The 26,916-nt window shown below is 37.4% G+C and overlaps 1 protein-coding gene and 1 long non-coding RNA gene across 2 annotated transcripts; one reads left to right on the top strand and one right to left on the bottom strand.

Annotated features, from left to right (window-relative positions):
- Window positions 1–927: 927 nt before the first annotated feature.
- Window positions 928–2,100, bottom strand: LOC141627049 (uncharacterized). Its single transcript, XR_012536614.1, has 3 exons — window positions 1,729–2,100; window positions 1,266–1,355; window positions 928–1,169 (listed from the first exon to the last, which is right to left on the bottom strand). It is a non-coding gene; the product is annotated as an uncharacterized LOC141627049 (long non-coding RNA).
- A 4,927-nt stretch (window positions 2,101–7,027) lies between these two features.
- LOC141632811 (uncharacterized) lies at window positions 7,028–14,028 on the top strand. The gene is made up of 3 exons (XM_074445323.1): window positions 7,028–7,218; window positions 7,382–7,401; window positions 13,640–14,028. Exons 1-3 carry the CDS (start codon window positions 7,028–7,030, stop codon window positions 14,026–14,028), a joined length of 600 nt encoding a protein of 199 aa, XP_074301424.1.
- The last annotated feature ends 12,888 nt before the right edge of the window (window positions 14,029–26,916 follow it).

The raw sequence follows: 26,916 nt of genomic DNA, 5'->3' as shown, positions 1-26,916 counted from the left end.
AGTCAAGATTAACAGATCTTTAACCCTAAAAAACCAGGTCGGTTTACGAGGACGGGTGAAGTCTTGACATGTATAACTGTATAAGCGAGTAGTTAGGTGTAGCTGAAATCTGAAAAGCTAACTGAAACTTAAAAAGTTAACTGCTAAGGTAGATGAAAATTAGCAGTGAATAAGATAGCTGATTATATAAAAAAGTGTTTGCCAAAATAGCTGAAAAGGTAACTGATTTTGGTAAAATAACGTAAAAGAATATGATAATTCTTTAATATTATAGATTAAAGAGGTAAAAAAATGGAAGATAACTCATTTGAAGTACTTCATTTCTCAAATGCTACCTGAGATAGCATTTCATTTCTGTTAGCTTATTTGGTCAAATTACGTACTTACCAAACACTTGCAAAAAATCAGGTAGATGAAATTATGGTCAAATAGCTACCTGAAGTGTTTTGCCAAACAAAACCATAATATACATTCATAAATTGGGTTAACCTATATTATGAAATATGAATGGGCCAGCCCCATGCTAAAAAATAAATTTAGTTAACGAAATTTCACAACATCTAATAAGAGTATGTATCTACTTTATAATTTTCTACCAAATATATTTAACGAAATTTCACGACATATAACATATTTTTAAAACTATTTATATAACAAGTATATTATACGAGTATATAAGATGGTATAACTATTAATTGTGGAGATGGTAACACTCAATCTAAACATGTCCTAATACAAGAATACAACATTCACATGTTGATAAGGTTTTTGAGACCGTCCCATGCGACATCTCTGCTAGACATGTCATTAACTACATTAGAAACTAACAAAAAAAATTAAATTGGTAAGTACCCTATCATGTGAGATGTCTTATATAAACACTATTGAAACACCGTCTCATAAAAATCCTTAATAATAACAACTCTGAAACAACAACCCGGGTTTAAAACTAGTATTTCTTTAAAGTTACACAAATAGTAATTTAAAGTTACACAATACTAATTTAAAGTTACACAATATTTATCTAAAGTTTCACAGCTAACGATTCAAAGTTACACAATATTTATTTAAAGTTACACAATACTACTTCCTAAATCCTAATGCAACAATTAGCGTTCTTCATAGCCACGACGATCGTTGAACACCAGCACCATGCACCATGTTCACACCTGGTAACAAAAAAAAGATTATCAATGATATGATATAATCATACCATACGTTAACTAACTACAATTATTAACACCATACATGAAATCAATTATTACCTTAAATAATGCTTCAGCACCAACCCTTGATTTCCAAACTAATCTCCAGTCAAACCCACAAACCCAATTCATCTAAAACAGCCGCAAATGCTGAAAAAAAAAAGTCGATTAATTTGGATATTCTAAAGACTACTCAAGTACTAGCAATCTCATCAACAATATTACGCAAATTATAGAATAAAATCGTCTTACACAGTATGAGACGGGTTTTTATTGGTTAAAAGTTAATTTTCAAAAAATTACGCAAAATGGTTAGCATAAGCAAAGTGGAAAAGGGGAATCAAACGAAATTTTCTCAAAAACCAAATAAAAAAACACAAGTATTCCACAATAAAAACCCAATCTTTATTGATTTTACAGCCTTTTCAACCTTTAATTAAACTCAAAGATTCAATCTTTATGAAAAAATTTATAATTTACAAGAAAGAAAGAGAGAAAATAGAAAAAGAAATAGTTGTGTTACTGAAAATAAAAGCGTTCGGCATCTGTTATCGAAACCACCGCCTACTTCGACGCCCGTTTCACGGAACGACTACGACCCACCACATTCCCGATGCCATGTGGGGTGGCGTTGCCAGGTGGCCTGCGGAGTTGAAGTGACGGTCGACTGGTCTTCGTGTGATGGACTGAAGTCATCGTCGTCTTCTGTCACAATGATTGGGTTGTCATGGATGATTAAATATAGGAAATTGGTGTTTACGTGGGTCTTGTTTTTCATTTTTGTGTAGAGAAAGATTGAAAGAGGATGAGAGTATGTTTGGTAGGGATAAAGAATTAGGAGAGTTTTTTTTGTGAGGGAATACAAAAATAAATTATTGACATTGGTAATGCATACGAGATTGGGAATTGGGGGTATGGGGAGATTAAATAAATGTAAAAGTGGGTGGGTGAGTGTATTTGTTTTGTTTAATCTTAACCCTCCATTAGGTAAGATCTAATGGTTTAAAATAGGATTTATGGATTTAAGTTACTAAGGTGGACTTAGTTGAACCTAATTATATATATACTAGATTTCATGCCCGGACGTTGCCCGAGTAATATCGTAACAATGGCTTTCAATAGTTATCACTTTATCATAATATTTATTAAGAGATAACTTGAGTTATTAATTGTTAGATTGTCTAACTGTAGCATTATAATACTTGGTTACACAATGATTAATACGAAATCAATGTAATTCACAATTCAATTATTTTTCAATTAAGTTGGACTGTTTATTGAATTTCATGCATAGACGATATAATGATAATGTATATACATATAATAATTTCAATCGTTTGGCGAATTTATCAACTATTGTCTGACATTTTTATCTAAACTATTAAAATTCGAGCAAAAACCATAAGCCATAGGGAGATTATCTTCCTTTTCCTAATCAAACGGCTTCCGTCAAATATAATCCTATCTAGTCTTGTCTTTAATAAACGAAGGTAAGTTTTGTGATTGATTTGCTGATTATTGTCTTATCAAATTCTATATTATATACTCCTATGTGTTATATTGTATACAAATTGGTTTTGACCTCACATAGATCTAATTAGTTTCAATGTTTCATACATAATGTTTGTTGATGATGGACGTTCTAAAAAATGGTATGATTTAATAATCTTAAAATTAACCTGCCATAATTATATACGATTAAGTGTGCGCTTCGTTAAATACGAAAGAAATATAAAAGACCAAGCCACCTTTGTCTCTAGATTACATAAATACAATAACAAATACTTATTTGAGACGGTTATAAGCTTAAGAGAGACTTACTAATAAAAGAGAGATTAAAATTTAAACACCATATTCTCAGTTTCTAAGCTAAAAGGAGGATAGTTTCGCATACTCATATTGTATTCGCCAACCTATCATCTTCTGGCTAGAGTTTGATGTAGATCTTTAGTGGACATCTAAATATTTAAATAAAGGGATGATCATAAACAAAATCCTAGATATCAATAGAAGTATACACACAGAAAAATACTACGAAGCACATAAAAACGGCATATGTACGTGGTATATCTGTCTATATTATTGATGCTTCAGCAGGATTCATTAGTATAGAATAATAGAATGAAACACACCTTTTTTCACTACACAAGCACAAAATTGAATGGAACATAGGAAAATTGATGAACTCGCCATAATGATGCATACATAGTGTCACAGTTACACATCACAACTGAACAAAGTATTCTTATTAGTAGAGTAGTGTGGACAAGGCCCTCGGGAACTGCGTCCGCGGGATCCACACTAGGCATAATCGACTCGAGGTTCCTTCGAATCGAATTAAGACAAATTAGAGTCGCCACCATGTTTTTTGGGAACTTGGAACCGTTCAAGTCAACTTTACACCTTTCATCGAAAAGCATAAAGCCAATCGACTACGAGTGATTAAAGATAAAGACTTGTACCCTATATCACTCGATTTGAATGACTCTCGTAATCCAATGGTATTTAGACGGATCCACAAACCATAGATCTTGAGTAAGGGGTGAGGGTACGTGTTAGGAAGCCCATAAGGACACCTAACCCCGCCCGTCGATAACGGCCTCTACTAAGTCAAGTGTCGGATTTCAAACAAGGTCATAGCTACTACGATATATGATATACAAACATCGTTTTAAAACCCTAACATGTGACAACAATTACTATGTCGTTTTAGATGCAACTAAACTAACTTTGTCAAAGTTGTAATTTAGCATGTGGGTTGATTGATCTAACAACATTCAAACGAAACAAACAAGGCTTGATGGGAATGGGGGAGCCGTTGGGATCTACCCTATTACAACCCAGGCATTTCATGCCGACACAACGATAAATTAAAGATACAACTCGATCTAAATACAATTGCTATATACGACACCATACACGACACATGGCCATTCGGCCTAGGAAAACGTGCACAAAGGGGTGGCCCACGGCTTACATGACTCACGGCCTTGGTTCACTCCTCGTAATGCGTGCTTTCACTTAATCTCATCGAGTTAGACATTGGGTCACACACCAAAGCATGCATTAGCATAAATCGGGCCATGTTGCTTTAAACAACATGCGATTTACTACGCTCTTACTTGCATTGGGGCACAACCATCTAACCAAACAAGACTAAGGTTTTTAGAAATCATTTGACTCGATAAAAGAAAGCTAACTTGAAAATTACAACTCGATAACAAACGATAAATTACAAGCGACCAAACAATAAAGAACGAATGATGTAAAACAAACGAAACAAGAAAGATCAAAGGACACGGCCAAACCTCACGGCCTAAAGCCACGTCCAACCCTAGGTCCTAGGTCAGGTTCATTAGGTTAGATAGATGATCGCGAAACGGGATAGGAAACAAGTTAGAAAACGAGTTAGAAACAACGTTGATCGATTGAGATGGCGTCACGCCAAGGTGCATTCTACACGGCCTAGAAGGGGTCAAATCAGGTCAAGTTTGCTAATTAATTTAACTCCTCGAGTGTTAATAAGAAGGTGCTAATCACGCACTCTTATACTAGCGAGAAGTTATGTGAAAGAGAGAGATGCATTCGATTAAGTTACAGAATTGTTAGTTGATTTTTAAAGCTATGTCGATGTACCCTAACGTGTCTAATTAGGTTATTAAATTGAGCTAATGTCATCTAAATGAGTTATATGTTAACAATCAGAGGTCATATTAACATGTGAATGGTCCTAAGGTGGGTCGAATCACACGAGAGAAGAGAGGTCAAAAGCGAAGAGCGAAGTCAGAATTTGTTTTATTAATGCCCTACCTTGAAGACGAGGATATGTAAATGAGACGGGGGTGTACGTGATGAGTCATAATTATATACATATTTATGCCTCCCCTTAATTACTTTTGATACGATTTTCGTGCTAGTTTATATCATTTACATGCCTTTTATGTTAGAATGTCGATACTTCCGCCTTTTAATGTTTAATGCAGGAATGATGCATTTGAGGAGCAAAGGAATGAAATGGGCATCGCGGAGTGAGCATGAAGGGATACACGAAGCATGGCACGAGAATCCATAAGAATTAGGAAGAGAAGTTAAGAAGAAAACACGAAGAAAAGAGCTTCTTATTACAAGTGCCTCCTTTGAAGAGCCATATCTAGAGTTCTACAACAGATTTTAAAGTGATTCCAATTGGAGGTGAAAGCTTATCTTCTTAGCTTTCCAACGCCGCAAAAATCGCTTGTTTCTGACAAGTAACGAAGAAATGGCGGTCGCTTGAAGTTCAGTGCGCGAAGTAGGAAATTGGTGCCTCGATCGAGTCAACCTTGGCTCGATCGAGGAACTTCATGCTCGATCGAGTCACTCTCGACTCGATCGAGGAACCAACCTAATCAACTAAATTTCGCAATGTCGAGAGTTGGGTGTTCTTGAACTTTGGTGCCTCGATCGAGTCACCCTTGGCTCGATCGAGGAACCTTCCAGTTTTATAATTCCCGCAACTTTCCTTAAGTCGGTTATGTATTGCTATAAATACCAAAACTCGTACCCTAGGTTATTTTATGCCTTATTTTACATAGGTTTAGTATAGCTACCTTAGAAAACTCTCTAAAATACTTAGTTTAGTTTATTTATTGTTCTTACTTCCGGATCTATCTATTTACGGTATTGTTCTTAATCTTTCCTTTATTATTAGTCATTTATTTCATTGTTCATCTTTTATGCTTGCAATCATGTTTCTTATTAATGTTATTGTTGTTCTTCTTTCTATTATGCGTAGCTAAATCTCTTATCTAGGGTGAAAGGGGATCTAGGTTGTTAGAAAAGGGATTATTATGAATTGATTGTTAAATTGCTCTTAATTGTTGTTTGATTATCGTACTACTTCTAATTAGTTAATTACTGATCAGAATTGATTAATTAGTCTTGCATAAACTAGGATTATCACCGACCGGGTTAAGACTAGTATAGGCCACGATAATTGAATAGAGATAATTTAATGATAGCGACCGCATGTTAAATTAGATCTAAAAGAAATATTGAATCGACCGATCATATGACTTTCAACAATATACATTGCTCAATCAATGAATTAAATTCTCCCCTTTGACGACGACCTAGTGAACCCGATCCCTAGACCTTTTATATTATTGTTATTCATCTTTTATTTACTTGCAATTAGTTGATTAGCATACAAACAAAACAAACCCCTACAATTGGTTACTTTAAGACATATTTAAATATAAACAAACTAGATAATCACCGCCTCCCTGTGGATTCGACCCTGACTTACCGCTAGCTATTTTGTTAGTACTAAGCTAGGATTTATTTTGATTAAGGCAAACGACTGAAAATAACCTTATCAAATTTGGCGCCGTTGCCGGGGAGGCAACAATTGGTTTGTTTGTTTCTGTTTATTTTTGTCTTTTGTTTCAGGGAACTTCAGTTCCTTGGGACAGTTTTATCTTTTCTTGTTGTTTTTGTATATGCCCAGGTCTAACAGGTTAGAGAGCCTACCTTTTGATCCCGAGCCAGAAAAGGCTTTTCGCTACAGACGAAGATTTCAAAGAGAAGTAAGTCAAGTGGAAGACTTGAGTACACTTGACTACGAGCGATATACTTTTGCAGAAGATCCGTCCTTTGAAGAGGACACTCTTATTTCTGCAGCTGTGACTTCTACAATGCCAAAGATGCCAACATTGGCAAGTTACTTCGAACCCACGGTTCATTCTTGGAATTTACCTGACGCCCCTGCTGCTGCGTCATATCCATGGAGCAAGGAAGTGGATGAGATAGAGAAGCTGATTTATGGAGATGATCCTCTTCCTAAGATGGTTTACAGCTGTGATGAGAATGTTGATATAGAAGCTGAGTTGGATGCTTTGGAAGCTGAAATTTTCAGAGAGGAACCAGTTAGAGTTTTTGATGAAGCTTCTATGACAGACGAAGTGCCTTATCTCCTTCCTCAAGAAGATGACCTGAAGAACGATGAACATTGCTCTTATTTTACATTAGATTTTGAGTTTGATGAGCCAGGACATTTTACATTGTTTTTATTCTTTGCTTGGACTTTTTATTGGTGCTACTTATGTTTGTGTGTAGCACATGCGCTACTTTTTGATTTACTATTACGAGCTTTAACTTGTATTGATTATGATTCGTGTGCGCATTTGTTTTAAATGCAGGAAATCAGCTCGACAGGAAGGTTCCTCGATCGAGTGTCATGGGGCTCGATCGAGTCACCTCGTCTTTTTGGTCAATAACGTAGCCAGACGATGATAGGATTTGCGAGGATGATTATTTACCCCTGTTTTGCAGCTGGTTTGGGGGAATCATAAGCTCTTACCCGGTATTCTCTTCCCTTGTACCTTCTTTTATTGTATTATCTAGTTATTTCCCATTCTTTTTGTTAGTTGTGTCCTTTAGGTTCTTTGGATTTTTGTGTGATTGCTATCTTTGTAGGCATCACAATGAGGAAACTGTGACATTTAGGTTTGGGGGAGGGTCTTTTATTATGTTGTGTGCTTTTTATTTATGTTGTGTGCATTTATATAAAAAATCCATAAAAATTAAAAATTTTATAAAATACAAAAACATGCTTTTCCTTTGTTTTAGGTCGAGTCTTGGTGAATTGAATAACAATGATGTTAAATTGCATTGTTTTTTGCATTTGAATCCTATATAGTTATCCATGTACATTGTTTTGACTCGTTAGCCATGAAAACAAAGCTCATAATTCAAGTCTTAACCGTATTGACATGCCTTATATTGATTAGATTTGACACAATTACGTTGGTAAACTACTTAAATTCTGAGGTCTATAGAGCTTCCTAGGCCAGGAACATCAATAAACTGGTCTCATTGTCAATTAGGCTTGAGTGTGGTTTCTCCTTGTGGAATGTGTAATATCAAACTGCATAAGTGTGACATTGATTTCTTGATACTTCTATTGCTTTCATTTGACTAAGTACATGTGGATAGGCGATTCTTATCATTCAAATAAGCCTTACATTACCTTTTGTTAGCCCGTTTGAACCCTTGTAGCCAATATTAATTACATTCTATGAGCTACAATCCAAGAATTTGCCTACCTTTTCGGAATGATCAGATTGCTTGTTTATCATGTTTATTTTGCTATTATGGTTGGGTTGGGACTTATTGTTGTCATGTGGGTATAGCAAAATACTTTTAGCGATTGTGTTGTATCCTTGTGTTGGAAAAAAGAAAAATATGAAGCAAAAGAAAAAAAAAAAAGAAAAAAGAAGAAAAAGAAAAAAAAAGGAGAAAAAAATCGAAAAATAGAAAAAGAGAAAAGAAAAGAAAAGAGATTGCTTCATTTGGTTTTGTCAAGGATCAAAAAGATGGTTGTTAGAGTCTAGTGCATAGTTGGAGAGTAATTTATTAGCTCTCATATGTTGTAAAGTTGAGATCATTTCTCTAAGTTGGGTTCATTTATTATCAATGATTTGGTTTTTGTTTTGGTTAGCGCTGTGACTACCGTCTTAGCTCCACATATCCATAACGTGCTTTGGCACAAACCACTTCTATTCCTTTAACCCATTTGCCACCCTTATTGTCCTTGATACATGTACTTTTGTCTACATATGATGATTGCATATTAGTTGGGGAAATCTCTATCACATTAGATTGCATGCATGTTTCATAAGTTGAGTGAGTGTTTCTACTTCTTTCTATCTTCACATATAACTCACCCTATATACTTATGAGTGCATGAGTGAATCCGCGAGAATCCGACTAATTTGTCTTGCAAGATCGAAAGGTATTTGGCATTTGTATCTAGTATGGTGACTTGAGACTTGAGTTACGTTTTCTATTTCCCGTACCTTTGAATTTGTTTTATTGGTACACTTTAGTCATTACTTTGTTACAGATATGGATAGCTTGGGATTTGTATGTGCATTAAACATTAGCTCTGAGTCGTTTATTCGCCATTTGTATGATTGCCTTTTGTATTGTGTGTTGCTTTGCTTGAGGACAAGCAAAGAGATGGTTTGGGGGAGTTTGATGAGTCATAATTATATACATATTTATGCCTCCCCTTAATTACTTTTGATACGGTTTTCGTGCTAGTTTATATCATTTACATGCCTTTTATGTTAGAATGTCGATACTTCCGCCTTTTAATGTTTAATGCAGGAATGATGCATTTGAGGAGCAAAGGAATGAAATGGGCATCGCGGAGTGAGCATGAAGGGATACACGAAGCATGGCACGAGAATCCATAAGAATAAGGAAGAGAAGTTAAGAAGAAAACACGAAGAAAAGAGCTTCTTATTACAAGTGCCTCCTTTGAAGAGCCATATCTAGAGTTCTACAACAGATTTTAAAGTGATTCCAATTGGAGGTGAAAGCTTATCTTCTTAGCTTTCCAACGCCGCAAAAATCGCTTGTTTCTGACAAGTAACGAAGAAATGGCGGTCGCTTGAAGTTCAGTGCGCGAAGTAGGAAATTGGTGCCTCGATCGAGTCAACCTTGGCTCGATCGAGGAACTTCATGCTCGATCGAGTCACTCTCGACTCGATCGAGGAACCAACCTAATCAACTAAATTTCGCAATGTCGAGAGTTGGGTGTTCTTGAACTTTGGTGCCTCGATCGAGTCACCCTTGGCTCGATCGAGGAACCTTCCAATTTTATAATTCCCGCAACTTTCCTTAAGTCGGTTATGTATTGCTATAAATACCAAAACTCGTACCCTAGGTTATTTTATGCCTTATTTTACATAGGTTTAGTATAGCTACCTTAGAAAACTCTCTAAAATACTTAGTTTAGTTTATTTATTGTTCTTACTTCCGGATCTATCTATTTACGGTATTGTTCTTAATCTTTCCTTTATTATTAGTCATTTATTTCATTGTTCATCTTTTATGCTTGCAATCATGTTTCTTATTAATGTTATTGTTGTTCTTCTTTCTATTATGCGTAGCTAAATCTCTTATCTAGGGTGAAAGGGGATCTAGGTTGTTAGAAAAGGGATTATTATGAATTGATTGTTAAATTGCTCTTAATTGTTGTTTGATTATCGTACTACTTCTAATTAGTTAATTACTGATCAGAATTGATTAATTAGTCTTGCATAAACTAGGATTATCACCGACCGGGTTAAGACTAGTATAGGCCACGATAATTGAATAGAGATAATTTAATGATAGCGACCGCATGTTAAATTAGATCTAAAAGAAATATTGAATCGACCGATCATATGACTTTCAACAATATACATTGCTCAATCAATGAATTAAATTCTCCCCTTTGACGACGACCTAGTGAACCCGATCCCTAGACCTTTTATATTATTGTTATTCATCTTTTATTTACTTGCAATTAGTTGATTAGCATACAAACAAAACAAACCCCTACAATTGGTTACTTTAAGACATATTTAAATATAAACAAACTAGATAATCACCGCCTCCCTGTGGATTCGACCCTGACTTACCGCTAGCTATTTTGTTAGTACTAAGCTAGGATTTATTTTGATTAAGGCAAACGACTGAAAATAACCTTATCAGTACGACCGACTGATGTAGCGGTTTCTTTCCCATCTCAAGTCAACGCGGGTGTTCATGGTGGTACTTTAACTCATACTCGGACTAAACTTGTTTCATAGTTAATTTAAGCGATAAATAAAAACGATAAACGAAATAAAACGAAACAATAAAAAAAACAAACATAAAAAAACGAAATAAAAGGGAGAAAGAGGAGGATTTGATGCACCCTCAACCTACATGTACCGTTGACACCGTCTTGGGTCGTAATCGATGGTAGATTTTATCTCGAGAGGCCGTCGTCCACGAAGAAACAAAGCAAACAACACGTTTTTATCGAATCTGGACATCAACTTTCAAACAGCGATTTCTCTCTCGTTTCACGGTGAAAATTCGATTTAAAAGATGTTTTGAAAACTAGAAAGAGAGGAGAACAAAGATCTTAAAACAATCCCTGCTCGTTTTGAGTTATTGGGCACGAAAAACGAGCACAAACAGAACTGGACAGACAGGAACAAACCGCGAAAACAGAGTGTATAACACTCTGTTTTTCGAGGGAATTCGTGTGCTCTCAAGGGCAATTTGGCTCGTAAATCTTTATCTAATGTGTAGATGGATGTTGTATGGTTAATTTAGAACAAGAAACTCGAATTTTGATGGAGGTTTGAAGGGAGAACGAAGGGTTTCAAAGAGGACACACAAACTGATTCTCAGTTTGTAAGTCGGTTTTGTGGAGGGTTTTTGAGAGGCAATTAAGGTTTTTTTCTGGGGTTTAAAGCTTGTGAATGACGGTTGTATGTATGGAGAACTTAAAGAAATGAATGTATGGTGAAGGGATGGTATTTATAAGGAGCTAAAGTAGGTTAAAAGGGGGGAGAGGCAGACGGGCTCGGTTTGCATATAGCTGCTGTCCAGCAGCTTTTGTGAGGGTTTGAGAGGCTTTGTGACGGGTTTTCTTGGTGGTTAAGGCAAGGTAATATGGGTAGGATACTAGGGTATGGGTTAGGGTTAATGGGCACGGGTTTTGGTGGTGTTTGGAGCGGGTTTTGGGCTCGGGATTTGGCTGCAAAACAGGGGGGGCTGCTTTGTGTATGCGGAAATTTTGTTGTCATTGGGGGGTGTTTGGGGCATGATTTGGGCCGTGGTTATGGGGTTCGAACTGGGGTTGGATGGGTAGAGGCTTAGGTTGGTTAGTGTACTCGAGATTCGTGCCAACTCGTAAAAAAAACGGGCTCAAAAACCGAGCTATAATCGAGCTCCAAAACGCGTGTTTAAAACGAGTTTTTTTTATTTTTAAATCGATTTTTCAAATCGATTAACACATTAAAATAAATGATTTTTCAAATCAAATATACTCATAAAATGATTTTTCAAATCAAATATTTATTTTATTTTCAATAAAATAAAATTGAGAAAATAAATTCAAAATAAAATAAAATGAATTCACCTTAAAAAAGCTTTAATTTAAATATCATTTAAATTAATAAAATACTCCGTCGACAACGCTCATTCTACATCGTAAAACGAACCCAAATAATGACAATGACAACTAAAGAATACATGTGTCCTATCATCATCGGGTGTTTGTCGGGTTCTCTATAAATTCCAATATCGACGGATACGGGTATCTACAAGTAGGATTATGATTTATTAGGATTTCATTAGTATACTATTGTAATGGGTATGGCTTTTATATATTATATACTAAAACTTGGAAAAGACGGCCTCTCACTAAGTTATTGAGAAATCACTTTTTTGTACCTCTTTATATATTTCGTGATCCCATTATTGTTGATCGTGACCTATAATCTAAACTACCATTAATATCTAGTGTGATTATTATTTAAGAGAAAAAACGGCGGCTACCAACTAATTACTTATTATGGCATGGGTTGATATTGTTGGCTTTTTGATGATCTGAACACACACACAAAAAAAAGCATTAGTACCAATAATTAAAGTACATATATTTCCAATTAAAAACACTTCGAGTAACTAAAGGAGCATCGAACGAAGAAGAAAATACACCAAAATAAACCTAGCAATAATAAAATTCAACAAACTAAAGTACGTAAAACTAAGAGCAAATCGCATCATAGGGGTAGGGGGGGAAATAAGTCACAATAATTCATGAAAACTAATACTCCGTACATGACCAGATTGTATTTATGGTTTTGTGCTATTTAAGCATCCTATAATTCCTACCAAATGTAGTTTTTTCAAAGGAAAACTATCCTAGGAGTTTCTACGTGAGTGCAATTAATCTTGCATCAATTATTATCTTAATCAAATATATATTAATTAATTGAATATTTTTATCTTTGTATATATTTTATCTATTTATTGATATACATAATTTATTCAATAAAAGTAATACCCAATGAAATCGCTCTAAAGTAATAGCCAATGAAATCGCTTCAAAAGTTCCTCTTTTAAGTATATAGTATATATATATATATATATATATATATAGAGAGAGAGAGAGAGAGAGAGAGAGAGAGAGAGAGAGAGAGAGAGAGAGAGAGAGAGAGAGAGAGAGAGAGAGAGAGAGGCGGGATCTCGTGAGTTTGGTTCTTATGGTGAGTTGTGAGTTTGGAAATCTAGACCATTGAATAAAAAGAATTAAAGGGCTGAGATTTAGTCTCCTAATACAATTGATTTAACAAAAACCTCGCCCAATAAACGAAACAATGAGAAATAAATCTCAGCCCATTAAAATAAAATACATCTCTTTCTAGAAACTGCATCAGATTCATCGTGATTTTTTATCAAATCACTCTCAACCCCAAAATCCATAGAAAGCCTAGAAAATTACACTTTAATCAAACTGCTAATTAGTATGTGGGATCCAAATCAATCAATTAAGCCAAAATTGTTGGTACTCCTTCAAGTAACGGTGATAGTCACGATCATGATGATTATTCTTCTGAGTCAAGGGACCGAGGGGGCAATAGAGAAGCAGTGCGTAAGTATCGTCAGAAGAAAAAGGCATACACTGCTTCCTTGGCTAATGAGCAGTGCGAGTTTGAAGGCTGCGAATCAACAATTGATTCAAAAGTTGCAGAGTCGGGCTAGTTTGGAGGCTGAGGTTTCAAGGCTCAAGTGTCTTCTTGTGGATACAAGGGGAAGAATCGAAGGGGAGATTGGCTCTTTTCCTTACCAAAAACCTGTTAAACCTCCAAATATGTATCAGAATATTCCCAACACAAACTTCCCTAGTTCTAGCAACATTGCTTGCAATGAGAATGGGAAATGCGGTCAAGATTGCGAGTTTCAGAATCTTAATTGCATGGGCGGTCTTGGATCTCCGCCTTCTTTTACTTGAAACACGAAGGCTTGTGCTTGTCCTTGTGCTTGGAGAGAAACAAGGTTGGTTCTATATCGACAATTTCGATGTCAATAGTTGGTCCTTTCTAATCTGTTTCATTACCTTCATAAAAATACAAGTCTAGAAATATTGAATTGAATGTAAGTTTGTACCGGTACCGCAGTAAATTGCTTGAAATACAGTATTTCACACTGAACTTTTAAGTTTCAATTTTCGTTGCTGCATAATTCAATTGAGCTTCATTCGAACTATATTATTGATGAAAGCTGTTGAATTTGTGTGTAATGTAATGGTTTTCATCCGAACATCGGTCGTCGGAAATAAAATCGCCAGAAAATGTCAAAAATTGTAGCGAAGGACTCGCCTTCATGATCACTGTTTTCGAATTCGGGCCTGCTTCTGATTGGGGTACTATTGCCGGGTACTTCCTCGTTTATGAGGAGCGCGAACCGTGTCGCTGGGAAATTATTACGGCTCAAGATTCTGATGCACCTCAGTTTTGGGTTGTCTTTTGATTAGAGTTATGTTCCATAAAATGCTTTCAGATGACACTCGTATTCTGGGATTACGTTCAAAGAGCTCAAAAGGGAAGGTTTGCATTTCACGTGATCCTCACTCTCTTGGATGTTCCATTTCACGTGATCCTCCTGTTTTTTGAATGAATTTGGGGGAATTTGGGTGAATTGATCGGAAATATGAAATCTAAGGCTCGTGGTACTATGATGCAAGGGATACAAAAACAACAGATTTGTTTGTCTTCTTCTTTTGTACTTGCATATGCTTTCCTGTTAATTAGTAAATATGGAATTTTCAAGTGTAAGCTAAGTAACATAGTCAATTAGTGCATATTTATTTTCGGATCAAAGGACTTTTTCAGTAACTATGGACCTAATCCAAGTGGTGATGACAGTGGTGAGCGACTCTAGACCGTTTAAATCTGAATAATTATCAGCTGGTCGCATTTGTGTTTAAGCGCTTTTGAGACACCGTCTAAATCCAAGTAATGAATAATACTCCAATAACACACGAATAAAACTACAATAACAACATAATAACACTACAATAACAGCACAATAACACATGGTAAACAAAAGAGAGTAGAATAACACATGGTAAACAATAACACCATAATAAAATCACAATAACACCAGAATAACAGCACAATAACACATGGTAAAAAAAAAACAGAGAAAAAATTCAAAGTAATTAAAAAAATCAAAGTGACACCGGAATAACATCACAATAACAACAGAATAACAGTAGAATAACAGCACAATAACACGTGATAAAAAAAAGAAAAAAAAATCAAAGTCGTAAAAAATCAAAGTAAGAGCAGAATAACATGACAATAACAATAACAGCACAATAACATGTGGTAAAAAAAAAGAGAAAAAAAAAATCAAAGTCGTAAAAAAAATCAAAGTGACAGCAGAATAACATCACAATAACAGCGGAGTAACAATAACAGCTAATAACACGGGGAAGAAAAAAAGAAAAAAAATCAAAGTCGCAAAAAATATCAAAGTGATAGCAGAATAACAGCACAATAACACGTGGTAAAAAAAAAGAGAAAAAAAAATCAAAGTAAAAAAAAAAAGCACAATAAAGCATAATAACACGAGGTACAAAAAAATAAGAGTAAAAAAAAATTCAAGTAAAAAAAAAAGCTGGCACAAAAAGAAAAAGAAAAAAAGGTAACATAATGAGAAAATTAAAGAAAAATATAAGAGAAAAAAAAATCAAAGTGGTAAAAAAAAAGCACAATAATAGCATAATAACACGAGGTAAAAAAAAAAAAAAAAAATAAAAAAAAAAAAAAAAAAAAAAAAAAGAGTAACATTAGAAAAAAAAAAAAAAAAAAAAGTAAATGACAGTGTTTTTATACGACATGTAAGATTAGATCTTAGCCATTCATCTCTAATGTAATCTAATGGTTGAGATTTCCCCAACTCACAACTCACCATAAGAACAAAGTCACCAAATCCAATATATATATATATATATATATATATATATATATATATATATATATATATATATATATATATATATTGCCAATGTCTTACAATGCTTAGTATAATATTTTACGTCTTACTATAATAAGAGGAGGCGTTAATGCTCATGGTGTAACACAAAGGTTTCGTGGAGCTTTCAGATATGTTTTTGGACAAGTGATGTTGAGGCTGAATCAACATCGTTGGAAATTCATTTTTGGTTTTCCACCCTAGCATTGGGATTCTATTTTGTTAAACTCGATCTATTGCATCAAAACATAAATTTATGGACCTCCTTGAGGGTTCATTTTTAGTTCGTTAATTTTTATTTTTAGGTGAATCAAATTTGTATAAGAATCATATCATATTTTGTTTAATTATTGTTATATAAGTATTTATGAAACCCATCTCTTTTTTTTTTAACCAAAAATGAATTTGCTAGTGTTCGACTGGAAACATGAACGACAATGAGTCCTGCAAAGAAATTGTGTATTGCATTTTTAATGTGATTAAAATTGGGCATATAGGCAAGAATACATAGGGCAACGAAAATATTGACTCAACGTTTTCTTTTACAACAACGATTCGCACTTTTGTTGCAGTAAAAGCGATTAAGGGCGACAAAATACTTTGTTGCCAATAATGGATACATGGGCAACAAGCTGTGTTCGTTGCACACAGATTTATTTGGGCGACAAAACACTTTGTTGCCAATAATGGATACATGGGCAACAAGCCCTATTCGTTGCACAAAGTACCTATATTGGCGACAATTCAAGCTCGTTGCCCAAAGATTCATACGGGCGACAAAACACATGCTCGTTGCACATATGAGTAAGGGCGTCGAGCATTGGGTGATGAAGCCACGACGATCCAAATTTCGTTGCAGAAGGTTATGGGCGACGAAAACAGTCCTTTGAGCGACAAAATGGTTTGTCGCCCAAACTCATTTTTCTTGTAGTGACACCAATGGTTATTGTCATTGCGCTATCTTGAGCTTTTCTAGCCGATTATTTGCTATATGACTAGACGGAATAGTGCAGAAGGAGAATTTGATTCTTAGGGACGAAATAATTGGGTTTATGCTATCAACTTATATAGTAAAGGAAGGTATTTTGGATTCATCTCGTGAAATTGTCGCACTCTTGCAATAAGTACATATAACTTAGCTACGCTTATTACTTTGCGAGCCTCGAACTTAGCTGCGCTTATTACCACACTACACCATAGTACCATACTCAGGTGCGTCATTTTAGGCCAAAACACGATTTAATATAAAATTGCCGCTTTGGCATGCTTGACACTCTATCACGCTGACACCCGTGTTCAACACTTTTACACATTATTTATTCAATTACGTTTTCAATTGGACTAAAACTCGTTTAATTTACAAATTCTATTGAACTATGATGGACTTAAATTCGATAAAATCTACTAACAATTGATCAATTCGACTAACTCATTTACAAATTGGACTAAAACTCGTTTAATTTACACAATTACCAATTCGACTAACTTTTCCCAATTCGACTAAGTCGTTTAATTTACACAAATTACAAATTCGACTAACTTTTACCAATTCAACTAACTCGTTTAATTTCAGGGCTCAAATTAACATAAAATTCGACTAACTTTTACCAATTCAAATTAACAAAACAAATTACCAATTCGACAAAATATTTCAGTAAAATGAAACAAATGAACAATTAAACTAAATTGACAACAAACAATTGAAATAAATTCGTCTCAAAATTTGAGTAGATATATATATCTACTGCGTGTTACGAGCTGTGCTTCTAGTAATCCTCTTCCTTTGCGGCGTAGGCTGCGAAGGACCTGCCTAGTCCATATTTATATACCTCCAAACACTCGTTTGTCTAGGCCTAGGAGCTCTACATGTCCCTCTTCTATCAACGGGGTCTTGTGATGCGTGTCTAAAATATGATGTTTCACACTTTATTCTACACGCATTTTATCGCTCAAATGTGCAATATATGCCATTATTTCCCTATTTTCCTCTACTTTCGTGTTTTCGTACATTATTGCAGAAATGTGAAGAATTTAACGGGAAATCAAGCCAAATCCGTCCCCGAGTAACCTGCATTTGCAAATGACGTAAAGGAATCACTTAAGGAACAAGCTTGGTGCGTAATCCAAGGCCCAAAAGACAAGTCCACGTGTTTTAAGAAGTCAAATAGCAGCTCAGCCAGTCGATCGACTACCACCTTCAGTCGATCGACCAATGCTCGGGTTCCGAAGCTCTTTTGTTTTTGAGAAGCGATCGATCGACCAACCTTATCGATCGATCGACCAGATTTCTATTCCAGACGTGAATTGAAAGACCGTGAATCTTGAAGCCCGTGAAGTTTAGGTTTAGGAAATAAGATGTTACGTTGATTGCTATATAACGTAACATAAAACCATTAAGTTTTCATCGTTTTCTATCGAAGTTTCTATCACAAAGACGTTACTTTGGTTTTAGTTTATTCGAGTAATTAGGGTTTGGAACATCGGTTAGCATTGGATTTTCTGCATTCGGTTCCTAATCGTTCCTCCGAATCTCGGTATTCCTTCCGCCTAATTCCATTCTATTGTTTTGCTTTCTTCATTAGTATAAGATTTGCTAGATTAGCATCCCAAAGCCAATTATCGTTTTATCGCTATTTGTCATTTACTTTAAGCATGAATTGAGTAATTCTTTGTTAGTTTTATTGTTGTTATTACGTCCATCATGAGTAGCTAATTCTTTAGTGCTAGGATGTAGGCGATTTATGGCATAGGCGGCATTAGATTAGAAAGAACTGTCTCGCGTGTTGTTCGATCGACTGACATTGCCAGTCGATCGACTGACCTCGTAGGGTTTTATATTCGTTTTAATTGTTTTAATCTTGTATTTAACGAGTTGAATGCATGCGACCAGTTAGATACCTATTTCGTGGTGACCCATTAGATCGAAAGGTAGGGAGGTTATTAGACCATCAATTAAATCGACTAGCGTGCTAAGATCGAAAGATAGGTATAGTTTAGACCGTTAGTCACTTTTCAGGACGAAAGTTAGTATTAGTGACATTAGGGACCTATAGCGAGATCGAAAGATGCTATTTGTTAAGAGTGGACCGAGAGGACCTCTTTATTTCCCGCCTTACCTGTGTTTGATTCAGACCGACTTAGTTTGCTGCCGCCAAAGCTATAATGAACCGACCATCCTAGTACCCTTCTTTTATCTGTTTAAATCATTTATTTAGTTTACTGTCTTTATTTACTATTAGCTGTAGACCAATTCAAATCAACCCCCACATTTGTTACCTTAGACTAAATATAGAACAACTAGAATTTACAACTGCCTCCTTGTGGTTCGACCCTGTTACCACTAGCCTAGGTTAGTCTTAATAGGAGATTATAAATTTTATCTTTGGTACTCACAACGACGGGTATCAAATTTTGGCGCCGTTGCCGGGGAGGCAATAGTCCTAATTTTAGTTGTCTTTATTTTTAGTCTTTCTTAGTTTAAGGGACATCTGTTCCTTAAACTTTTCTTATATTCTTTTTGTAGTTTCTTCTTATGCGCAGGTCACAGGGTGGAGAATTAGTACCGTTGAACCCTGAGCTTGAAAGATCCTTGCGCGAGTTGAGACGAACACAAAGGGTATTACCAACAGAGGAAGAGCTGAGTACTCTGTCAAGCTACTACGAGAACGAATTGTTCGAAGATAATCCACCATCTTCGCCTGTTTCCACTTCTTCAGCCGAGACAGTTACTTCTCCGGAAATTCCAGTCATGGCCGAGGAAGCAAGTATAGCTAGTTATTCTGAGCCGACAGCCGACAATCTATACAAGGGGTTCGAGCACGGGAGATGCAGGAAATTCGAACCAAAGCCTGCCTATATTACTATGGTCGAGAGAAATCGGTTTGGGGAGCGCAAATGAAGATGCAGCAAGGCATATGGAGACCTTTATTGACTCACTGCTGCTCCATTCCCCCACCGGTGGCGTGACCCCAGGATCAAATCAAGGAGACCATGTTCATCTTCTCCCTTCGTGATCTTTGCAAGGGAGTGGTATAGAGATTTGGACCGGACCGCTCGGAGATCACGATTGGAATACATTGGCATTGGCGTTCTACAAGAAGTACTTTTCTGCTTCAAGGACGATCGCTATTAGAGCTCAAATCACAGGCTTTAAACAAGGGCCAGATGAGAATTTCCACGAGGCATGGGTCCGATTCAAGAAGTTAGTGCGAACCATACCGCACCATGGGTTTGAAAAGTGGAGTTTGTGCAATCATTTCAACAATGGGTTGTACGACGATCAGAGGGCCATTTTGGATGCTGCAGCCAATGGAAGATTCGCTGAAAATTTGGGAGCAACCAAGGGGTGGAAGATCATTGACGATCTAGCTACCCACATGGCCGAGTATGGGAATTCGAGAGGAAACCAGAGGAGAGCTGCTGAATCCTCTTCTGTTGCTGCACTTGAGGCTCTTACTGCGAGGTTTGACAAGTATAAGCTAGGAGGAGCCTCTAAACGTGGGATGTACCAAGTCAATGCTGTGTCAGACGGTCCTTTCGTCTGTGAAAGGTGTGGAGGTGAGGGCCATGTCTCGAAAAACTGTCCTAGCCCCTTTGAATCTTGTGCTGCCTTTCAACACTATAGGCAGACAAACACCTACTACGAGCCAAGCCACCCAAACTTGAGTTGGAGGAGCCAAAATGTCCAAAATCCAACCCAACATCCGCAGCAGCAACAACCCTATGTGCCCCCTCACCAAAAGCAACAACAATACCAGAAACCTCCTTATGTGCCGCAGCAGCAACAATCACAGAATTCTGAATTTTCCGAGCTCAAGAATCTGTTGCTAAAGGAGTCCCAAGCAAGAGAGGCCGGGATGAAGCTACTGGAAAGCCAAATAGCTCAATTGGCTAGCAAAAATAACACTCGAGCTCCCGGACACCTGCCCACTCAACCGGAACAAAAGGAGACCCTAAATGCCATCACTTTAAGAAGTGGGTCCACCCTTGATGGTCCTGCCATGGTCGAGGACGCTGTTGGAAAAGATGAGCCGGAAACAAGTCAAGAGAAAGCTTCAACGAGCAAATCAAAGAAAAAGACGTCTGCCAGGTATTTCAGTCGATCGACTGATATACCTAGTCGATCGACTGAAGCACGGGCTACAGGAGCTTCTGGAACTGTACATCTCAGTCGATCGACTGAGGACAGTAGTCGATCGACTGAGATCGCTGCTGATGCTGAAGAATTTCGTCCTTTGATGCCAACTAATCTACGAGACCACTTGTTTCGGGGAACCACCGTCCCGAAAATTTTGAAGGGGAGACCGAGTGCCGATGGGTCGGTCCCGGGCCCGAATTTCGACCCAATGACGGTTAATGGTTCTCATTTGAGACGATCTGAGGAGGGGTCTAGCTTCAACAAAGAGAAGGTGACGGACTTTCAGCCTAAGTCCAAGGATGCCGGTGCGCGTGAATTGGAGGAGAGGGCTAAGGTACTCCTTACAGCCCCATATCCGAAGAGGCTCGTGCCGACGAAGGAACAGGTATCTTTCAGTAAGTTTGAGAAAGTTATCCGTAGTCTGAATGTGCAAGTCCCCTTCCTTGAGTTAGTTAACCAAGTACCCGCTTACACTAAATTTATGAAACAACTGTTGTCCAAAAAGCGGTCACTTGAAACAGTGCACACTGTCGCACTCACAAAGGAGTCTTGCTCCTATCTGTCCCACACTGCGCCCCATAAGTTAGAGGATCCGGGTAGCTTTTCCGTTCCTTGCAAAATAGGTACCTTCTCAATTGAGAAGGCATTATGTGACTTAGGGGCCAGTATAAGCGTCATGCCCTTGAGTTTAGCTAGGAAACTCAAGTTGACCCGATTTGCTATCACCGACATGTGATTCGGATGGTCGACCGATCTCGCGGTCGAGCCTATAGGAGTCCTAGAGGACATACCCGTCCAAATAGGGAAGTTTTTCTTCCCTGTTGACTTTGTTGTCCTTGACATGCCTGAGGATGCCCATATACCGATCATCTTAGGTAGGCCGTTTCTGCACACTGCTGGTGCAGTTATTGACGTAGGCTCTGGAACTTTGACCTTCAAAGTTGGGAAACATTCCATCATTTTTGCCCAACCCGCTAAAAAGAAGGGTCCCATGTGGCCTGTTACTTGTAATACGGTCTCTGAAAAGAGATCGTACTTTGTGCTTCCTGAATTGACTGTGCCTATTACTACTGCTGTGTTAACCCCTTCGCCGGATTGGGAGCAAGAAGGAGGAAGAATCTGTTGTTTTAGATAATGCGGGAGCTGGTTTGGGGAAGGAAGTGCTACAAGTTGTGCCAACCGTAAAGCGACCGATCATTCAACGAGGAGGTCTTGGTTGCTTAAGCTATGGGGACGATGAGGTAGTGGAAGATGAGCCACCAAGGTGAGATGGGCGATTTGGATTCCGACGGTTCCGTGGGAGTCCTTGATTGGGGAGATGACGAAGTTGGTCCATTGAGCTCTCCGACCGTCGACGCTAAGAAGGGTGCAGCTGATGAGATGAGCACCATTGAGGCTACCTCTAGTAGCCGGAAGCGACAAGTGGGCCATACGGTGGTCCTTCTTGATCAACTATTAGTTGATCAATCTCGTTACGAACTTCTCTTTATTTGCTTTGTTAAGACAATTTTATTGTTTTTTGTGTGCGCGAAAACTTCGCTTTTATTTTATTTGCTTAGGATTTTTAAGTACTTTAGACTTCGTTCTGGGTTTTGCGCAATTTTGGGCGCGTGCTATTGTGCATTTGCAGGTATTTAGAGCTTGTTAGCTCAAATCATTGAGCAATTACGAAGAAATAAGACGCTGCAGCAGTGTTTTCAGTCGATCGACTGGCACCATTGGTCGATCGACTGAATTCTGAGTTTCTGAAGCTCTTGTTCACGCCCACTGGTCGATCGATCGATCTCCGTGGTCGATCGACCACTGCTGCTGCTATATTCATTCACGACCTCTCCCCTGCTGTGTTTGGTCGAGATGCGGACCTAAGGGAGTCTTCTACTCCACTCTATTTTCCGTCGAATCAACTATTTCTTCTATTGTCTCATTTGTGCACAATTTTTACGCTTCAAAATTATTTTCTTCGGTCTTATGCGTGGTTTTTAATTGTCTTTTAAGGTCCTTATTGGTAGCACTGCTGGCTACTGAAACCTCCTAGCTCACGCTGGTTTGGGGAGGTTTCCCTTGCTGCGCTTAAAGTCTTGTGAGTCCCTGATTTCTTTACTTCGTGTCATGTTTTATTTATTTTCTCGCAAATTCCCATTTCTCTTTTCTTCACTACATGATTTTGCACAATGGGGACATTGTGCGATTTGGTTTGGGGAAGGGTTTTGCGTCGCATAACATTTGCTTGCATTCACGTTTACATTCTTGCCTTGCATTGTTTATTTCATTTCTCATATATACAGAAAATTCCAAAAAAAAATTGATAAAATTTCAAAAATTTCCATAAAATGCACGTTTATTTTAGCATATAGGTCGAGTCGGAACGGTAGTATTTCAATGATGATTTTGCATTTGCACCTGTTTATGCCTAAGCCGTGCTTAATTGACATGTTATTAGTAGAATCACATATGCATATCTACGAGTTTTCGTTGAATTACTTGCTGGACTTGAGACTTGACTTAGAAAATTGGCAACCTACATCATATTTCTGAGAATTAGAGCCTCTAACTGGTGACATCTATGACCGGTTTATTTAGGAATGTGAGTAGTATTCCTTATGAGACATGTTTCCTTAATTTTGCATGAATATGAATTCGATCTACTTAATACCTGTATGCATTCGGTTTGTGGTTTGTTGACACATGTGGTAGAGGTTTCCTTTTCCCATTTTACCCATAAGCTCCACACTGCCAAAAATATCCCTTTTTGTCCTATTTACTACATCCTACATTTAGCCTGTCCTTTGTCAAGCTAGTAGTCTGTGTTTTTGGGGTTGTTACTCATTTTTGGTGGCATATGCTTTGTTGAGATGATGATTGGAAAATGAAAAAAGGAAAGAAAGAAACAAAAAAGAAAAGAAAAAAAAAAGGAGATTCTACACTGTTCAAGGCAGTCGATCGACTGTCCAATATAGTCGATCGACTGATATTCGAAAGGAGAAAAAGTCAATTCGCATAATTTAATCCTTATCTTTTGGCGATTTTTGCTCCCATGTTTCATTTATATCCTATGGGGAGTTTATTGATTTGTTTGGAGATTGTGAGTTTTGTGCTTGCTATAGCACCTTTTCGCTTGTTTATGAGCAAGAAGTCGGATGTTGCCACTTGGTTCCGTTTTGGTACTAGCTTGATCACCTGTACCTCCACCTTACCATAAAATGTTTTGCCTCTTCTTACCCATACCTCACATATCCCATATTCCCTCGGCATGTGTCATTGGTCATCTGTTTGGTTGGAATGCATATGTACGGTCGTAGAGATCATTTTCATATTTTATTGCTGGCATGTTTTCATAGGTCGTAGTTAGGTGAGAGTCATTACAAAATTTACTTCTTTCTATCTTACATTAATATCACCTGTGCTTATTGAGTGTTTTGAGCGACCCGTGAGAGTCCAATTTGATAAGTCTTTACAGTCAACAGTTCAGCATGATTTTAACGACCACATAACTCGTTTGCGGGATTCACATTACTAATTGATTGTTGGTTGTGCATTAAATTGGCTTAGGCTTTACTTGTTGCATTTCGCTCTGAGATTGAAATCGTTCCATTAGGTCATTAGATCAAGTCTAGTTCTTGCTTGGGGACAAGCAAGGTTTGGTTTGGGGAGATTTGATGCGTGTCTAAAATATGATGTTTCACACTTTATTCTACACGCATTTTATCGCTCAAATGTGCAATATATGCCATTATTTCCCTATTTTCCTCTACTTTCGTGTTTTCGTACATTATTGCAGAAATGTGAAGAATTTAACGGGAAATCAAGCCAAATCCGTCCCCGAGTAACTTGCATTTGCAAATGACGTAAAGGAATCACTTAAGGAACGAGCTTGGTGCGTAATCCAAGGCCCAAAAGACAAGTCCACGTGTTTTAAGAAGTCAAATAGCAGCTCAGCCAGTCGATCGACTACCACCTTTAGTCGATCGACCAATGCTCGAGTTCGAAGCTCTTGCTTTCTTTGAGAAGCGATCGATCGACCAACCTTATCGATCGATCGACCAGATTTCTATTCCAGACGTGAATTGAAAGACCGTGAATCTTGAAGCCCGTGAAGTTTAGGTTTAGGAAATAAGATGTTACGTTGATTGCTATATAACGTAACATAAAACCATTAAGTTTTCATCAGTTTTCTATCGAAGTTTCTATCACAAAGACGTTACTTTCAGTTTTAGTTTATTCGAGTAATTAGGGTTTGGAACATCGGTTAGCATTGGATTTTCTGTTCTGGTTCCTAATCGTTCCTCTGAATCTCGGTATTCCTTCTGCCCTAATTCCATTCTATTGTTTTGCTTTCTTCATTAGTATAAGATTTGCTAGATTAACATCCCAAAGCCAATTATCGTTTTATCGCTATTTGTCATTTACTTTAAGCATGAATTCAGTAATTGCTGTTAGTTTTATTGTTGTTATTACGTCCATCATGAGTAGCTAATTCTTTAGTGCTAGGATGTAGGCGATTTATGGCATAGGCGGCATTAGATTAGAAAGGACTGTCTCGCGTGTTGGTCGATCGACTGACATTGCCAGTCGATCGACTGACCTCGTAGGGTTTTATATTCGTTTTAATTGTTTTAATCTTGTATTTAACGAGTTGAATGCATGCGACCAGTTAGATACCTATTTCGTGACTGACCCATTAGATCGAAAGGTAGGGGAGGTTATTAGACCATCAATTAAATCGACTAGACTGTGCTAAGATCGAAAGATAGGTATAGTTTAGACCGTTAGTCACTTTTCAGGACGAAAGTTAGTATTAGTGACATTAGGGACCTATAGCGAGATCGAAAGATGCTATTTGTTAAGAGTGGACCGAGAGGACCTCTTTATTTCCCGCCTTACCTGTGTTTGATTCAGACCGACTTAGTTTGCTGCCGCCAAAGCTATAATGAACCGACCATCCTAGTACCCTTCTTTTATCTGTTTAAATCATTTATTTAGTTTACTGTCTTTATTTACTATTAGCTGTAGACCAATTCAAATCAACCCCCACATTTGTTACCTTAGACTAAATATAGAACAACTAGAATTTACAACTGCCTCCTTGTGGTTCGACCCTGTTACCACTAGCCTAGGTTAGTCTTAATAGGAGATTATAAATTTTATCTTTGGTACTCACAACGAAGGGTATCATCTTGTAAACCGTCTTCTCTACGTGGAGTCGCATTTCTTACAATGTGCCGTTGATTGTTTTCCTTCTGTTGTAGTCTCCTACGACCCCACAACTCTGTAACGTTTGTACCTGATCCCATGACATTGAGGGTCTCAATGCCAACAGTAGCCTCCATTTCCTTCAATAGCTTATGTGATTCTTTGTCATATATGGCGAAAGCCTAATTGGATCGTAATGCAAGCCTACACATATAGTCGTTCCTTAATGTCACCATAAGTTACCGCTTAAGTCGTTCCGACTCCGCAGGTGTGTGGTACCCAACCTAAAGATGCACATAGCCCCGTACCAAATCCTTTCGAAACCGACTCAAAATGTACTTTTCAGGAATCAACTCCACTTTCTTTAGCAACAATGCACGGATAATATGCCTACATAATATTCCTTTAAATTCAAAATGCTGACAAGTACAAGTAAACTCACTTGTACCCGTGTGAGTTGTCACATTGTAGTTCTTATGCCGTGGAGCCCAAAACGGATCTTTCACCGCCTCCGTTACAACAAAAGAAGAGAAT

Source organism: Silene latifolia, chromosome Y (assembly GCF_048544455.1).
Source record: "Silene latifolia isolate original U9 population chromosome Y, ASM4854445v1, whole genome shotgun sequence".
Taxonomy (NCBI): Eukaryota; Viridiplantae; Streptophyta; class Magnoliopsida; order Caryophyllales; family Caryophyllaceae; genus Silene; species Silene latifolia.
Note: the sequence above shows the minus strand (reverse complement) of the source record. Positions and strands in the feature narration are given on the sequence as shown.

What these genes read in the sequence shown, in the direction of transcription:
- LOC141632811 (XM_074445323.1), top strand. Translation starts at nt 7,028, where the DNA reads ATGGTTTACAGCTGTGATGAGAATGTTGATATAGAAGCTGAGTTGGAT. An exon ending in TATTTTACATTAGATTTTGA is followed by an intron (nt 7,219 to 7,381) that starts GTTTGATGAGCC and finishes TTTTAAATGCAG; the next exon opens with GAAATCAGCTCGACAGGAAG. An exon ending in GAAATCAGCTCGACAGGAAG is followed by an intron (nt 7,402 to 13,639) that starts GTTCCTCGATCG and finishes TTCTGAGTCAAG; the next exon opens with GGACCGAGGGGGCAATAGAG.